The sequence below is a fragment of the Tenrec ecaudatus genome, chromosome X (genome assembly GCF_050624435.1).
Source record: "Tenrec ecaudatus isolate mTenEca1 chromosome X, mTenEca1.hap1, whole genome shotgun sequence".
In the NCBI taxonomy this organism is placed as follows: domain Eukaryota; kingdom Metazoa; phylum Chordata; class Mammalia; order Afrosoricida; family Tenrecidae; genus Tenrec; species Tenrec ecaudatus.
The window spans coordinates 132,951,133-132,969,025 of record NC_134548.1 but is presented as its reverse complement, the minus strand read 5'-3'; the positions used below and the strand labels follow the sequence as shown (position 1 = coordinate 132,969,025).

General features: G+C 40.8%; 1 protein-coding gene across 5 annotated transcripts in view; it reads left to right on the top strand.

The window, feature by feature from the left end:
- The window catches only part of CUL4B (cullin 4B), a 136,163-nt gene that overhangs the window by 88,532 nt on the left and 29,738 nt on the right, over positions 1 to 17,893 (top strand). For 2 of the 5 annotated variants that reach the window (XM_075539528.1, XM_075539527.1), the window contains exons 2-4: positions 7,078 to 7,209; positions 11,407 to 11,937; positions 13,985 to 14,100. In XM_075539528.1, coding sequence (XP_075395643.1) covers positions 7,146 to 7,209; positions 11,407 to 11,937; positions 13,985 to 14,100 — 711 coding nt within the window. In that variant the 5' untranslated portion in view covers positions 7,078 to 7,145. Of the gene's footprint in view, positions 1 to 7,077; positions 7,210 to 10,442; positions 10,683 to 11,406; positions 11,938 to 13,984; positions 14,101 to 17,893 lie in introns of those variants that run through there. The other 3 variants (XM_075539530.1, XM_075539531.1, XM_075539529.1) reach the window with 3 other exon arrangements.

Here is a 17,893-nt window from a genome sequence, read left to right as displayed (position 1 = left end):
GAATAAAAATTTGAAAGGATGTATTTCTAAAATTTTGTCTCCAGGCACTTCAGATCATCAATTACATCTCCTTACAATTAAACCTTTGGGAAGGTCATTTTCTGTATTGCAAACACTTCTAAAGAACTATCCTCCATATGTTAACATTTTAGTAACACTTTCTTTTTTATCTTTTAATGTAACGATGTTACAAGATTCCCCCTTGAAATGACATTTTAATTCATTGGTTTTTTTTCAAAAGCATCTAATAATTAACATAATTTTGAAAACTAAAAGTCCAGCAGTAACGCTTACGGTTCTCAGCCATCTCTAATCCCTTCTCTAGCTTCTTTTTGTTCCTGCTGACTGTAACAGTATAACGTGACACCTCTCCTCAAGTCTCACAGAGGTGCCTGGTGTCACAGCCAATGGGGGATATTAGGAGGGTGAGATGGGGTGAGGGGGAGTGGGCTCCTTCTAGTCATAATAATTTATTTCTGTCTAGAAAGATTAGTAATACGGGATGGAGTCCTTTGTTCTCTCTCTCTCTGCTTTTCTTCACTTTCTCCTGGGGCTGCACGTCCCTCTGTCTCCTTTAACTCTCCTCTTTTTTGCATTTGACTATTCTCTTCCCTCACTCTGCTCCCCTTACTCTTATTCCAATCCCCTCCCCCCTCACACACACGGACTGGTCATTAACTCTAATAAAACCTGATAATTAAAAACCACACTCTGGTTCCCTTTTCCTTTTATTCCCATTCTAACATCGTGGTGCTCAAACCTGGAAGAGTTATTTATGGCCAAGATTGTCCTGGCATATTCCCCCCCCCTCTCTTTATTTCTCTCTCTCTCTCATAATTTTATTGTGGGCTCATAGAACTCTTATGAAAATCTATACTTAGATTAATAGTATAAAGCACATTTGTACATTCGTTACCCTCATCATTCTCATAATATTTGCTCTCCATATAAGCCCCTGGCATCAACTCCTCAATTTTCCCCTTCCCTTCCCGAATCCCCTCCCTCATGAGTCCTCGATAATTTATAAATTGTTATTTTCTCATAACTTAAACTGTCTGACATCTCCTTTCACCCACTTTTCTGTTATCCATCCCCAAGGGAGGAGGCTCTTATGTAGATCCTTGTAATTGGGTCCCCTTTTCTACCCTACCTTCCCTCCATGCTCCCGCTATGGCCACTCTCACCACTGCTCCAGAAGGGATCATCTGTCCTGGAATCCCTGTGTTCCCAGTTCCTATCTGTATCAATGTACATCCTCTTGTCTAGCCAGATCAGTAAGGTAGAAGTGGGATCATGATAGTGGGGTGTGTGTGTAAGCATTTAAGAACTAGAGGAGTGTTGTATGTTTCATCGTTGCGACCCGGCACCCTGACTGGCTCGTCTCCTCCCCAAGACCTTTCTGTAAGGAGGTGTCCAGTTGCATACAGGAGGGCTTTGGGTCTCCACTCTGCACTCCCCCTCATTCACAATGATAGGATTTTTTGTTCTTTGGTGCCTGATACCTGATCCCTTCGCCACCTCATGGTCACACAGGCTGGTGTGCTACTTCCTTGTGAGCCTTGTTGCTTCTGAGCTAGATGGCCGCTTTGTTTATCTTCATGCCTTTAAGACCCCAGGCGCCAAATCATTTGATATCCGGGCACCATCAGCTTTCTTCACCACATTTGCTTATGCATACATTTGTCTTCATTGATCGTATCGGGAAGTGGGCACCCAGTGATACGGTTTTTTGTTCTGTGATGCCTGGTACCTGGTTCCTTCTACCCCTCATGGTCACACAGGCTAGTGTGCTTCTTCCTTGTGGGCCTTGTTTCTCAGCTAGATGGCAGCTTGTTTACCTGCAAGCCGAATTGTCTATTTTCTAATACAGCCTCAAGACACAATGTCATGATCACGTGGCTTGTGGTGGTCTGGCTCATGGTCAACTGACTCAACAAGTGGGAGTCGGTCTTCCACGGAAGGCAGTGGTGAGTAAATTAGCTAGTGACGCTAGGTGTAACCTAAATAATTGTTAATAATTTGCTACCATCGAGGCAATGTGATGCCCACTCATAGCGATCCCCCGTGGGTTTCTAAGACTAACTTCTGATGGGGCTGGAAAAGGCACACCTTTCTCCCAGAGAGCCGTTGGTGGTTTCCTACGGCCTACCTTGCAGATCACAGCCCAACACATAACCACTACACCACCAGGGCTCCTACAATGATTTAGAATTCTAAAACTTATGATTTACAATAATTTATTAATTTATCATTTTTATAACTATAATTTAGAAATTAACTTATACATGCATATGATAATTTTATGATTTATTCTAAAAAGTACAATTCATAAATCTAATATATAAGTTTGTAGATTTAAAATCATTTCCTTAAAACTCAGTGGTTCTCAACCTTCCTAATGCCTTGACTCTTTAATTCAGTTCCTCATGTTGCGATCACCCCCAACCGTAAAATTATTTTTGTTGCTACTTCATCACCGTACTTTTGGTAGCTATGAATCATGTTATTACCTGATATGCAGGATGTATTTTCATTTTTACAAGTTGAACATAACTAAAGGATTGTAGTTATTTCCAAAAACAATGTTCAAATATATATTTTGAAATATTTATTTCTAATTACAAATAATGTATATTTCTTCTTGAATTATGTTGTAGATTTGGTAACAGTCATCACGCTAGGTACTAGTATGTGTGCGAACTCGCCTGGAGTAGGATAGAGCTCGTGTCTCAGTTCATAAAACCATTGGAAATATGTGTTTTCCAATGGTCTTAGCCAACTGTGCAATGGTGTTTCAACCCCCAAAGCGGTCGCAAAGCAAGGTTCCCTAAACCACTGTTAAAACTTACGAATTTTAATTTACATATTTTAAATATATAAATCTTGAATATTGCAAAGTCATCTACAAGTGGAAGTTCGACCTTCAATTAGTTCTGTAGTCTCTTGGCACCTCAGGCACCATGCTTTGCCCTAAGTAGGTGCTCTATGTTTTTGTTTATAACCAAATAATAAATCGGTAGAAAGGTCTTAATAGAATCAAGAAAAATAGCTGAGTTGGCAGTGGAAACAGTCCAAGGGTAGGCTCTTTGCTTTTTGTGCCTGGGATACACTGTCGAAATATTTTTCCTAGGTAGCGTTGTGAAGTCAGTAATTTAGTCTTAGAAATTTTTTACTTTTGTTGGTAAATTACCTTCCCCCCACCCTGTATTGTTGGACTGATGAGTTTGTTAATCCCCAGGGATATAACACTTTTGTATTCTACCTCCACACCCCTATTTCCATGAAGCATTCACCTCCTCTAAGGACCAGGAACTTAACCCTTCTGGTTGGTTTATGTCAGAAAAATTAATCCTAGGGAGTGCGATAATATTTATTCAAAGGAGTGAAAGAGGAAAAAATGTGAAATGTCAGCTTTGAAATGCCTACAAGACCTATCCAAACTCTGAACTCACTGCTTTCCAGTCAATTCCAACTCATAGCAACCCTATGGGATAGGATAGAATGCCTGTGTGTTTCTGAGACTGTAACTCTATGGAAGTCGAAAATCTTATCTTTCTCCCAAGAAGCTTTGAAATGGCTGTCTTTTCAGTTAGCAGCCAAATTTGTAATCCACTATGCCACCAGGACTTTTTAGGACAATCAGCCCATATCAAATTATAACGCACATGTACTTCCCTTCAGTCTATATAGAACCTGCGCGGGACTTATTAAAAATAACTGAAGTCCTGTTCACAGAAATTCTGATTTAATTCACTACGTTTGGATCTGGGCACATGGGTTTAAAAACAAAAAAGTTCCTCAGATGATTTGAATGTAATCCCGAGTTGAGAAGGAAAAGCTGATTTAAACCTGAGTGGCCGTTTTTGAGAAAAGACAACCAGAATGGCTTTAGAAGATCAAACATTGGATGAACAATCTGGAGGAGAAAACAACAGGACTGACATTTCTGGGGGGACATGGGAGGGCGGGAGGTGGGGAGAAAGGTAGTGTTAACAAACCCAGGGACAAGGGAACAAGTGATCCAAATCGGTGGTGATGAGGGTGTGGGAGGCCTGGTAGGGCATGATCAAGGGTAATGTAACCAAGAGGAATTGCTGAAACTCAGGTGGGGAGTAAGCATGATAGTGGGACAGGAAGAAAGTTGAAATAAGAGGAAAGAGCTAGGAGGCAAAGGCCATTTATAGAGGTCTAGATAAAGGTATATACATATGCAAATATATTTAAATATGAGGGGAAAATAGATCTATGTGCATATGTTCATAGGTTTAGTATTAAGGTAGCAGAAGGACATTGGGCCTCCACTCAAGTACTCCCTCAGTTCAAGAATACTTTCTTCTATTAAATTGGCATTCTATGATGCTCACCTTCCTGACACAACTGCTGAAGACAAAGCAGGTGAATAAGCAAATGTGAAGAAAGCTGATAGTGCCTGGCTATCAAAAGAGATAGCGTCTGGAGTCTTAAAGTCCTAAAGGTAAACAAGCAGCCATCTAGTTTAGAAGCAACAAAGCCCACATGCAAGAAGCACACCAGCCTGTGTAATCATGAGGTGTGGAAGGGATCAGGTATCAGGCATAATCAGAACAAAAATCTTATAGTGAATGAGGTGGGGAGTGCAGATTGGAGACCCAAAACCCATTTGTAGGTCACTGAACATCCCCTTACAGAAGGGTCTTGGGGAGGAGAAGAGCCAGTCAGGGTGCAATGTAGCAATGATGAAACATACAACTTTTCTCTGTAAGATCTCTCTCTCCAGGCTAGAGTTACACCTCGATCCTTGGCTCTGCACGGAAAAGAATTCACGCCGACACCTGGCTCGTGATCCAAGTGAATTTAATGAGAGTTAAAAGATGCTTCGGGTTTTACGCGGCACCCATAGGATTCCTTTCGACCATGCAGCCTGGCAGAGACTGCTCAGGGTCACGCAAAGATCTCTCTCCCAAGTTTTCCTCAGAAAAAGACCTGTCTCAAGTTATCTCCCTAGTCCAGTTGTTTTTCTCTCTCTCCCCCTGGCTCCTGCCTTTTCAAGGATTCCTGGGGGAGGCGTGGTAAATGACCCCAGGTCTATCCCATTGGTTGAATTGCAATCACCTGGCCCAGGTGGGCTGATCCAGGTTTAACGCCCATCCGTGCCCACCAGCGGGAAAACCTAGGCCTTTGTTCTATGCTTGGCTCTCCTGGACATCCCATCCCTGCCTGTCTGCCTAATACCTCTAGTTCCTAAATGGTACCCCCGCCCAACTATCATCCCAATTCTACCTTCCAAGTATGGCTAGACTAGAGGATGTATACTGGTACACATAGGAACTAGAAACGCAAGGAATCCAGGGTGGGATGATCCCTTGAGCTGTGAGTAGCAATACTGGGAGGGCAAAGGGAGGGTGCGTTGGAAAGGGAGAACTGATTACAAGGATCTACATGTGATCTCCTTGAGTGATGGACAACGAAAGTGGGTGAAGGGAGACGTTAGGGCAAGATATGACAAAATAATTATAAATTATCAAGGGTTAATGGGGGGTTTCGGGGAGGGAAGGGGGAAAGATCAAACATTAAGGCAAGGCTGTGATTAGAATCATGAATGAAGTGAACCCCAAAAAACAACTGAGTCAATTTTAATTCAAAAAACTATAGCACAGTGTAGAACTGCTACAGTGAGTTTCTAAGACTATTAACAGAAATAGGAATTCTTGTCTTTCTCCCTCATAACAGGTGGTTTTGAACTGCTGACCTTGGAGTTAGCAGCTTAACACATAACCACTGTGCCACCAGGGATCTGATGAAGTGGACAGTTAAAATTAGTCCCACCAAACCTACTAGCATTGAGTAGATTCCTGCTCATAGTGACCTTTCAAGGACAAAGTAGAATTGCTCCATAGGGTTACCAAGGCTTAATCCTGTGAATCAGACTGGACTTTTAAATTAGCAGCTAAGAGCTTAATCACAGCACAACCAAAGCACCTTAAAAATAATCTCTGTACCTCAATAATGCCAAACCAAACCTACTGCCATTGAGTCAGTGTCAACTCACAGTGACCTCTTATAGTTTCTAAGACTGAATATTTACAGAAGCAGACAGTCTTTCTCCCTCTGAAAGGTTGGTAGATTTGGACAGCCTACTTTGAAATTAGCAGTCCAATGCCTAACACACACAGGCACCAAGGCACCCTGGTGAGCACAGTGGGTTAAGTATTGGGTTGCTAACCAAAAGTTTGACTGTTCCAACCCACCAACTGTTCCTTGGGAGAAAGATGAGGCTGCCTGTTACAGGAAAAATCTAGCCTTAGAAACCTACAGAGGCAGTCCTATCCTGTCTTATAGGGTCACTGTGAGTTGGAGACAACTAGACAGCAGTGGGTTTAATGCGCTAGCAGTAAAGGATCTGTAGTGGTGCTGTGATTTCGCTTGAGGCTGCTGACGAAAGGCCCTCAATTCTAATCTGCCATCTGCTCTTAGAAACCTATGAGTCTATGAGTTTTAATGGGTTTGTGCCTTTGCTTGTTGTTTGCTTTAGTGCCAGCACCAAAGGGAGAAGTCATCTCTGACTGGTTCTCCCCCACACTCCTTAACAGATCCCCTCTCCTGCAAAAGAATACCTTGCCCCTAACTTGTGCCTCTTAAGGAAACCTGGGGGCATAGCAGTTCCCAAATATTCATTCATCTTCAATTTGAGATACTTTTTACATAGAGAACAAGTGATTTTGTCATTTACATATTCCTTACCACTCTGTTCAGCATTTGTTAGTGTGAAATTATTTACTTTTATAAATTAACTCCCGGAGGGGAAACGGACAAATTGTCATCATGTAGGTGGTTTATCTTTGCTTGAGGCTTTTTTGCCTCCAGTGCTGTCCCATAGCAGCCAGTTGCTGTTGATGGCCTAACAAAGCCCTTATTATGACCTAATCGTTATGTTACCATACCAACCACTGCTTGGCTTGCTTTGCGTTTCATTGCTTCAGAGGCTGTCCTTCAGGAAAGTGGATAGAGAAATGAACTGCCTTTTATGCGGTAGTTCCTTTTTTTCTTAAACAATGCTTGTTTCAGAAGTCACTGAGCAAGCAATACCTCCTTTTTAAGGAAAATCCTACCTTCTGGATAGCAAGGGTTCCTGTAATGTTTATCTACTAACAAGCCCCTGCCCCAAGATGTCTGGAGAAGACTTAAAACCAACCCCCTGGGAGGAACCTTGCGATCAAAAAAGGAAAACAGGTCAGTTTTTATGTTTTTTTTCAGGGTGGCAGGGGGCACGTGGGGTGGTGGTTAACAGATTTCTACAGAAACAGTGGACTGGACAGTGGGAAAATTTGTTCTTTTTCTGTTTCTTATTGTAAACCTAAATTTACCTTCATAAATAGCTAGCTTTATTTAAAATAAGGCAAATAACTGTACTTCATTTGGCATCATTGTAAAGTTTAATGTTTTAATTGTATGTGTCAAACTCACAAGATGAAAGATTCTATATATGGAATATGTGTTAAGTACTCATTTTAGTTAGGACTGACATGGGCTATAATTGTATGGTGCCCTATATTGCATATCTTGATTATTGTGGCTGCAGTGAGTTTAGCCTTGAAAATGTATTTTAATGTTTAGAATGTATGTAACCTTGGTTGGAAACTGTTCAGGTGTATGATATACAAGTGTGTAGGATACATGTTAATGTTTTTAATAGCTCCAATTGAATTGATTCTTAATGCAACAGATGCTTTATAAAATAGCTTCTCTAAATTGGCCCTAGTGTCCTAGAGGAGACAAAATTCTGACCCTCACACATCATAAGAGGGGGCTTCAAAAAAAGTTTTCAGAAAAATGGAATGACAAGATTATGGCATTTTTAAATAGAGAAGCATTATTAAAATTATGTATCTAAAGATGTAAATGGGTAAGGATTGAGTAGACAAAATGAGGTTGTGGAAAGAAGATTGTTTATCATTAAAAAAGAAACTGAGTTAGATTACTGGGTCATTGTTTAAAGTGAGCTAGAACCAAGGATCTGTGCTTTGAGTTAAAATCTAACTCCAGTAAATTGAAGGGCTTGGATAACTTCCAGATAAGAAAGCTATTACTCGAATGTAGTTGAATATTAATTAACAGGACTCAACTATTTTTAATTTTGTTTTGGCAAAAACTGCCTTTGTCTTTATGTCTGCTCTTTCAGTTGCATGATTGTTATGTGTTGTCAAGTGGGTTCAGACTCACAGCAGACCCTATGGAAAATAGAACAAAACACTGCCAGGTGTAATGCCATATACTAATATTTGTGTTTTATTATTTTTAGATAAATTCTTTTAAAGTTATATTGGCACATAATTCACAAATCATACAATTCAATAGTTCAATCACATTAAGAGTTGCACAATCATCACCATAATCAATTTTAGAACATTTTCTTTTTTATTAGTTCCCTATTTCCCCCCAGCCTTACACATTTACTGTATATAGTCGTGTGTAAGCCGATTTTTCAGCACAAAACTGGGGTTTGGCTTATACATGGGTCAGTGGTACCCCAGCAAGGTATAACATCTCCTGGGTGATTGCTGTTCCTCTGCTGTTCATTCAAAGCCCAACTGACACTGCAGGGATTTGAATGCTTGTTTACTCACATCTAACCAATCAGAGCTGTCCTATGACGTGGACAGCTCCAATTCGCAGAAGCACCTGTAGCAATTCACTTAGAGTTGAACTGGTAAGGATGTGTCTGTGGCTGCTTTCTGCCTCTCCCCTCTTGTCTCTGTGTTAATTCACATCCTGCATTTCCCACCCTAGGCTTATATATAGTCAATCAGTTTTTCCGGTTTCCCAGGTAATAATTAGGTACCTTGACTTATACTCAGGTCAGCTTATATTCGAGTATATAAGGTATATTTTTAAAAATAGCTAGCACTTCCTTAGAAGCCCTGGTGGCACTGTTGGGTAAGCATTGAACTTCCAACTATGAGGGCGGTGGTTCAAATCCTCCAGCTGTAACTTGGTTTATCTGCTCCTGTGAATAGTTACAAAGCCTCCGAAACCCTATGTAGAGTTGCTATGAATTAGACTCAGCTCAATGGCAGTGGGTTGTTGGTAGTTTTGTTTAGTTTAACACTCCTACACATCTTCTAAGGAATAGGAGCCACACAAATTAGAATACCCTTGTTCATTAAATCCTGAAAATGTGTATGCTAATCCTCCTTTATAAACACAAGACCTCTTTTAATCTTAGTCAATAGGAATACGTATCCTTAGAGGGTGGACTCCAAAATTCTTACCCCCCCCCCAAATTCTTGATTGGTGTACCCAGCACTCAACCAGACACTCTCCTTTTAAAATCATTCCTGCACATTCCATGCTTCCATAACTGGGCCAAGCCCTTTCCCAACTCCCTGTTTTGCCCATATTTCCATTACCTAGAAAGCCTTTTCACCCTTTGTCTTTTTGGCAATTCCCACTTAAGAGACCCAGTATAAATGTCAACTCCTCTTCGAAACACTCCAGTTTCTTGTCTTTTTGTTTTCGGTCTTATATGCTAAAGTACTGTTAAAGTTTTGAACCCCCCCCCAATGGCATCTTCAGGGCAGGGTCCTGGCATAGGGTATAGCACTTTAAGTCTTCCAGAACATGCTCATTCATTGTTTCTGCAGTTTAATCAGCAGGTTGGCAGATTTAGTTTATTTACATTGAATTCATTCCCCCTGAGGATGTCTTAGAGATAAGTAAAAACTTCCAACAGGAAATTGTGGCTCTTTTAACCAAATTTAGAGGTGTTTTTGTTTGTTGCTTGGTTCTTTTTTTTTCCCTGAAGAGTAATTAAAATTAAAACTTGATGCCATTGACCACATTGATAGAAAAACAGTGACTTTAATATTCACCTCAAATGTTTCTTTCAAACAAAAGGTCTGAGCTAAAATTTGGTAAAAGAATTAACTAGGCTGGTAGTTGTCTGTAATGACTGGGCTTAAGGGCCGACATGGCGGGGATAGAAGGTGGTCCTGGGAGTTGTGTTGTAAGTGTGTTAGTTGCCTTCCTATTTCTTAGCCTAAGAAGGCTTAACTCTGGCCAGCTATCATGGAAAAATTTCCTTACATGAAGACAAAAGAAGGTGCAGTTACATTATTGAGAATGGTTATCAAAATCTAGGCACCATTCCTTAGTTTGCCAGTAATGCCCTTGACATAAAAGAGAAACAATGTCTAGCTCTAGCTCCACTGAATCAAAACTCCTTTTCTTGTTCAACTCCCCCCTCCTTTCCTATCTTAATATTGTGACATTCCTCTTTTTCTCTCATGCATAATGGCATGATTGTTTTCCTCTATTCTGGGTTACTCCCCTAGCCTTGTACTCTCTTCTTACTCTTTTATCTCTTTCAAACTTTCCATTCTGTTGCCTTACTTTTTATTCCCCATACCTTCGCTTCCTCCTCCTCTTCCCCAGATAGCTCACCCCGCCCCTCACCTTCAACACCTTCCCTCTCTAGCTAGCGGGCTCCTTCCCGCTCCTTCTCCCTTCACCTACCGGCTCCCCACTAGCCCCACGTTCAGAAAGCTCCAATCAGGAGCTCTGAACAGGCCAGCCCCCTTATCCCTTTCCACTTTTCTGCCCCATCCCTGCCCCCCTTCTCCCCCCTCGCCCCCCAAACTCAACTCTGCAGACCTGGGGGCTTCGGGACCTGGACGCTATGAAAAGTGTCTGCTCAGTCACTTCCGGTAAGGGAGATGCAGCGGGAAGCTTCCCGCGGGACCGTTAAGGAGCGGGTGGGAGTACCTGATGGGCAGGGGGAGGGGAGTGCTGATGCGTCCGGGAGAGCAAGGCTGAGCCGCAGAGTTCGCGGCGCCTTGCGCTTCAGCCACGGGTCTCCCATCGCCTCTCCCAGCGGCTGCAGTAAGGCTCTCTATTACACCCCCCCCCCTTTCCCTGGGAGAGACGCCGCCCCTCCCACAATGCCGCGTGACCGGAAGTGTCGCCATCTTTAGTTTCTTGTGCTATTGACAATAACAAGCCCCGGTTCTCTCCCCGCCCCCGCCCCCTCCCACCCACCGCCACAGCATCTCCCCTCCCAGAGAGAGGGAGAAAAGGAGGAGGAGCTGCAGCCTCCGAGACTCACTGAGTCGGTCCTGCAGAAAAGGGAGGGGGGCGATTGAAAAGCTGGGGAGGGGGACGGCAGGGACGTTTACCTGTCTCCCTCATTTGCTGTCCCCCTTCGTTCTGCTCACTCCTGGTGTCAGCCTATCCGCTTTCCCAAACCCTCCCATTTCCCCCGGGTAGCTCCCTCCTTCACTTTCCTTCACGTCCTCTGTGTCTCTCCTCTCTTCTTTCTTCCCTTCCCCCTTAGCATTGCCTTCTCCCCTACACGCACGCACGCAGGCATATACACGTAGGTTTTTGATGCTCCTCTGCCTGTTGACCCCACTATTTTCATGTTTCCAACAGGTTTTTCTTCCTCCAATTCCTCAGCTGCTGCTGCTGCTCAGGAGGTCAGATCTGCCACTGATGGTAATACCAGCACCACTCCGCCCACCTCTGCCAAGAAGAGAAAGTTAAACAGCAGCAGCAGCAGTAACAGTAGTAACGAGAAAGAAGACTTTGATTCCACCTCTTCCACACCACCTTTACAACCCAGGGATTCGGCATCCCCTTCAACCTCGTCCTTCTGCCAGGGGGGTTCTGGGACTGCTTCCAGCCACATACCGATACAGAAGAAGCTGCGTTTTGAAGACAACCTGGAGTTTGTAGGGTTTGATGCGAAGATGGCTGAGGAATCCTCCTCCTCCTCCTCCTCCTCCTCACCCTCACCAACTGCTGCAACCTCTCAGCAGCAACTTAAACATAAGAGTATATTAATCCCTTCTGTGGCTTCGGTGCATCACACAAACGGCCTAGCCAAATCATCTACCACCGCCTCTAGCTTTGCTAACAGCAAGCCTGGCACTGCCAAGAAGTTAGTGATCAAGAACTTTAAAGGTAACCAAGGCCAAAATCCATAATCACCTACTAAGGATTTGACACTTGGGTGGTCACGTGCTCTTTATGTTAATATATTAAGCAGTGTTGAGGTGGCCTAATGTTTTATGCATAATCAATGAGGTGGAGGGGAGGTCCTTTTTTGGTGGAGGGTTCATTTTCCAGGGGTGGTTAGTATCCTTGTGCAGAAGCTCACCAGGGTATTTCTGGGCAGAATCCTGAGGTCTTTTCTCAACCCATTGTGCTTATTTGCTATTTCTTACAACATCAGCAGCCAGTATGATTGATCCAGATTTTACAGGTAAGGAACTTGTGTTCTGTAGAGGTTTATCTGTTTCAGGTGTCTACTGAGCTCTGGTGGGATTTTAGTTCTTTATGCTTTAGTAGGCCACATTTTCCAATCCCTAGAATTGCAGGTAGCAGTGGTGATGCTTTCATGCTCAAATCAGATTTCTAATCGGGATGTTTCATGTGGAAAACTCAATGTGAAATGTATTTTTGTAGGAAAATATTTGTGATCTCTGCATTTCTTTCCTAAGATTGCATTTGGCAGCGAAAAAGACTTTATACTCAGGAAGTGTAGTTAGTACCTGTATCACCGTTAGTCTAAAGATAAAAACAATTATATTTGATTTTTTTTTGGGGGGGGACTGTCACTAAAATAAGTTTTAAACTACTGACCTGTAGCTTTTAGGAAATTTTGCTCCTACTGTCTTTGAGATAGGACATTTGAGAGTATTAGGAGTGCATTGATGCTAATAAAAGGCAGGGATTTTTTAAATGTGACTGAATTAATTTATTTCTTGAATATATTTCCATTTTCTCACTTTGCCCACAGTCTTAACCACTTGCTGGTAAGACATGCTAAAGATAGGTTATTGAATGGAGAAGTAAATGAATGAACGTAAGTAATATTTACAGGATAGGTGCCTGTGACTAAATATTGGTGCCAAGGAAAATAGATTCTCCTTGTTTGTGTTTCCAACATTTGTGTGGACGTTAGAAATATTGCTTTATCTCAAGCAAGAGATTTAAGTGTTGATTTTTAACCTCTTATTTTACATATCACTTTCCTCCCATCCATGCTCCTCAAGAGTGTGGTAGTAATAGAGTTTTCTCAAGCGAACATGGCTTGTAGTTTGCTGGTGTGTGCATTATTTCACTTAAAAACTTATTGATTTAATAACTTAAGAATTTCTTTTTAAAGAAATGAGCTATGATCCGAATTGCATGTGCAAACCGGTTTCAGAAATTTTGTTGCTTTCCACCACCACTTAAGTAAAAATACATTGTCGTGTGGTTGTTTTAATTTTTTTATATCACTCCTGGCTAATTAATATTTAAATTGGAGTCAAGATTCAAGATTATATTATCCATTTCAGAAAATTACTACAGAGATTTTGGAGTTATTTGGATTTTTTTTAACATTTCAGGCTGCTTGAAAATGTAGCGTTAATTAAGCGATTTCTTTCTATATAAGTAGATGCTGCATAAATTGGGAAGGGGATCATCAGATGTGGATTAGAACCCCAGTTCTGCCCATACTTGCTGTGGTGGTAACTTTGGGCTGGCCTTTTAATGAGTCTGAGCTTCAGGCTTTACAATGGGAAAATCTGCATAATAATACTTCCCTCAGTGTGTGATTGGGAAGATTCATATGTTTATGAAGTACCTTTTAATAGTAGATACTTAGCATTTTACATATGAAGTGCAGCATTCTTGTCAGCTTTGGTTTCTCACCGGATGGAATCAGATGAGGATGTTTTTTCCCTTGTCATTCTTGAGGGGTTTTTTTGTTTTGTTCTGAAGCAATACAACCAGTAAGACAAAAGCCTTACCTTCAATTTTAATAGTCAATCAAATGACTTAAAACAGTATTCTGGGATTTCAGTTTCTATTTTTTATAACAAGCTGAAGTCCAGTGGTTAGTTTTTCGATGTACTAAAGTTATAAAGATCACAATTTTCCCTGCAAAAGATGTTACTGTATTTTATAAATCTTAAATCCTATGTATCAGTCTGATATCAACCTTTTATAAATTATTTAGATAAACCCAAATTACCAGAAAACTATACGGATGAAACATGGCAGAAACTGAAAGAAGCAGTGGAAGCTATCCAGAATAGTACTTCAATTAAGTACAATCTTGAAGAACTCTACCAGGTATGTAGTAATATTGTAAGCAGATTTAATTGGTATAACACAAGGTGGGATTTTACTTTCTGAAACAGGCCTGTAAATAGACTGAGTTTCTAATCTACAGTTTCTTGATTACACACTTTGATTTGTAAATTAAATCACATTCTTAATGTAAACGGTGGGGGCATTTTACCTGCTTGGTATAAAGTGGAGTTAACCTGGACCCCTTCCGATTAAGGTTTAGAAGTACTGCGGTACAGTTTTTAACCTATAACAGAATATATAGGTTGACATGTCACTATGTTGTGGCAATTCTTGTTTACTGGTGTTTAGGAACCAAATTCTTGCTTGTGTGCTGGAACCAAATCAAACCCAGTGCCGTTGAATTGATTCCCGCTCATAGCAACACTATAAGGTTTCCGAGGTTGTCATCCTTTACGGGAGCAGATAGTTTCATTTTTATCCCTACGAGTGTATGGTTAGCTGCTCAATGCTTTATTGGATATCGACAGGGCCTCCAGAGTTTCTCAGTAGTCAAACTGCCATCAATTCTGACTCACAGTGACCCCATAGGAGAGAGTAGAACAGCCCCTGTGAAGTCTAGAAAGTCTCATTTTTTTCCCTCAGAATGGCTAGTGATTTCAAACTGCAGCCCAGCATGTAATCTACCATGTAACCACCACGGCTCCTTTAGTAGTAGCAGCCGCAATAGTGGAAGTAGTATGTTGTCACTTAAAGATTACCCACTTCATTCCTCCATTGAGTATGTATGTGGCTGTTAATTTAGACAACAATACAATTAGAAATAGGAATTCTTTTTGTGTAGTGTGACAGCTTTCACATCGACTTTATCTTGTATTTACCCCTTTTAAACATTACAGAAAATCTTTTTCAAGTAGAGATAGGGCAGCTGTTTTTGTCCCAACTGTATTGATAAGGAAACTGGGTATCAGAGAAGTTAAGTAACTTCCCTAATATGCTGCAGGACATTTGCTGCCACTGTAGTTGAGTGGTTAAACCAAATAGTTTTGCTTTAGGAGAAAGAAATGCTTTATTCTCAGCACAGTTAATTTTTACACTAATGTGCCTCTCTGGTGTGTAGTTGGATATACTGCTGTTCGGCTTGTTTAATTCAACGTTGCTTTAAATATTTTGGATTTATAACAGATGCTGATTGTGGTTGTTATAGAGCCCTATTTCACGTACCTTGAATATTTTTTTCCAGAGATTTTGATTTGAAAATACTTACCCTGTTGTATTGACTTTGAAGGGCTCATACCTTCCGTCTTTGTGTATTTCCTTTCATATTCAGAGCGCTCACCTGCTGCTGCTCAGCTCCTTTTTTTAGCTCAAAATCGAGTGTTCTCTTATTTTCTTTCAGTGTGTGCATTTGTCATAGTACCTTACTACTTCTGGTGTGGTATATTTAAAAGCATTTGCTTCGATTTTTTTGTTGTTGCTATTTGGTGGTTTTTTAAAAAACCGTTTCATTGGCATTAAATTGACATACAATTCAATAAGATTTGAATAATCACTACAATAGCTATTGTGTTTTTTTAATCATAGTTTTATAAGTGAACCTCCCTTGTATGGTTTTAATAAAGATTATTCTGATAGGTCCTCTTTTTGTTTAAGATTAAAGAGGTTAGATTATTCCATGCCATCTGGACTTTAAGGTGTTTACTTGATTTGGGCTTATTAAAATGTGTTGGAAAAATAGTCTCCTAAAATGGAAAAATAGAGACGTAGACAAAAGTTCTCCCAGTTCCTCCAGCCCCCCCTTTGCCCATCCTGAAGGAAACACTTATTTGGCAGATGTCTGTCTAGACCCCTTTCTCTGCATGAAAAACTATTTTGCATTAAAGTCCGAGCCTGGAAATCCTTAGTGTGGATTGTGTGTACTGCCTACTAAGTTTTTAATTTCGAGCAAAGAACATGCTGCTCTTAGTGCATTTGTAATACCAGACATGGCCTTTTATTTTTTAAAGTAGTCTTTTTCAAGTAATTTTATACTAGAATTGTGCCAGGGTTTTAAAAAATTACATTTACCTTGGTAACCTTCAAATCTAATGAATGTAAGGCCAATGGTTCATGTTAGGGGTTTTGTTTGTTTTTCGTGATTGATTGAATGCACTGACTTTTAAGAGTTTTATCAGCTGCCTTAGAGTTGAGGCTTCTTATAGATTCCCCCAGGTGATAATCTTAAACACACATTCTTTTGTGTACTTAAGAGACACCTGGGTATGTTGTTAAACTATACATGCTGATTCAGTATATCTGGGGTGGAAAGGTAAACTCCAGCAGGGAGTTAAATGAACTGGTTCTGAGCTCTGCTTAGAGTTTGGCTATTCTTTGTTCAGTTAAGGCTGACCAGGTGATTTTGCTAAGACTTGGTTTTCTCTTCCCTAACATGGTGAGATTAACACTGCCTATATAGTGCAGGGCTGTTGAGTTGTAAATGAAATATCTCACACACACACTCTACTACGGCACACAAGCGCTTAGTAGAGTGCCTGCTATGCATTTGTGTCAAGAATGACAATATTAACTTTGTTTTTAAACATACCTTCTTTTTTATTCCTTTCTTAATACCCTAATCTTAAAATCACATTTTATTATGCAGTTCTACGCCACATGTTTTTAAATTCTAAATCTGCACTAGGCTACGACAGCTGGCTGATAAACCGATTACACTCCAAATATGCTTCAGTAGATCCCATTAGCCAAATTGAAAAAATAATTTAAAAAAAGAGAGGAACTCTAATTACAGTATCCCTGCCCACTTTTGAAGATTGTGTCTTATTTTCATATGTGGTATCGCACACATGGAATGCTGCTTTTGGTGAGAGAATTCTCCCTCCTTTCCTCAAAGTTACATTTAAACAATGGGATTATTTGCTTCATCTAAAACGTCACATCAGTGTTTTAAAGTCCGCTACCATTTTTTTGAGCTAGCTGATAGCATGTATATGACAGTGTAACTTATATAACCCCTTAATATAAGTATGGAGGTGTTTAAAAGGAGCCCGGCGGCATAGTGATTATGCTTTGGGCTGTGATCTGCAAGGTCAGCAGTTCAAAACCACTACCCATTCAGAACCTTTTCTACTCTTGTAAAGACTTAGTCTCTGAAACTCACAGTGCCAGTTCTAGCCTGTCCTATAGGGTTACTGTGAGCTGACTTTGACTCAGTGGCAGTGAGTGAGGGATTATTTCTGAAGGCAAGCCCAGTGCATCAATTCTGATGGACATAATTTGATGTTTTCATGAACTGAACCTCTAATTTGGTTAGGTGTTTGTGAAATAAATGTTAAGTAATGAACTCTTCTATTAGTGAAGAAACTAGTGAATTCACTTTCTCAACTCAAACTCACTGCCGACTCATAGTTAACTGTAGGACAGAGTAGAACTTACCCTTCAGGTTTTAGAGATGTTTAACTCTGTACCTGATTAGACAGCCCCATCTTTTCCCCAAGGAGTCGGCTGGTGTGTTCAAACAGCCGAATTTGTGGTGAGTATAACTTAATGTGTAGCCAGCCTACTATGCTGTCAAAGCTTCTTGAATCTACCTTAGTATTGTTTAATATTCATTGTAAAATCTAGTTAATGGTTAAAAGCTAGTAATTTGATTCTTAGCTTCGACGACTGGCTGATTTGGTTCTCTCAGTTTGCTTAGCTGCTGCTGTTTGATTGAAAGTTTTAAAAAGGCTTGGCTGTTACATGCTATGCATGGCACCTGTTTGACTTACGTAGTGCTGTACGAGATGTGCCACACAAGTGAATGGCTTTAACAAACTGATACTTATTCTCTCACAGT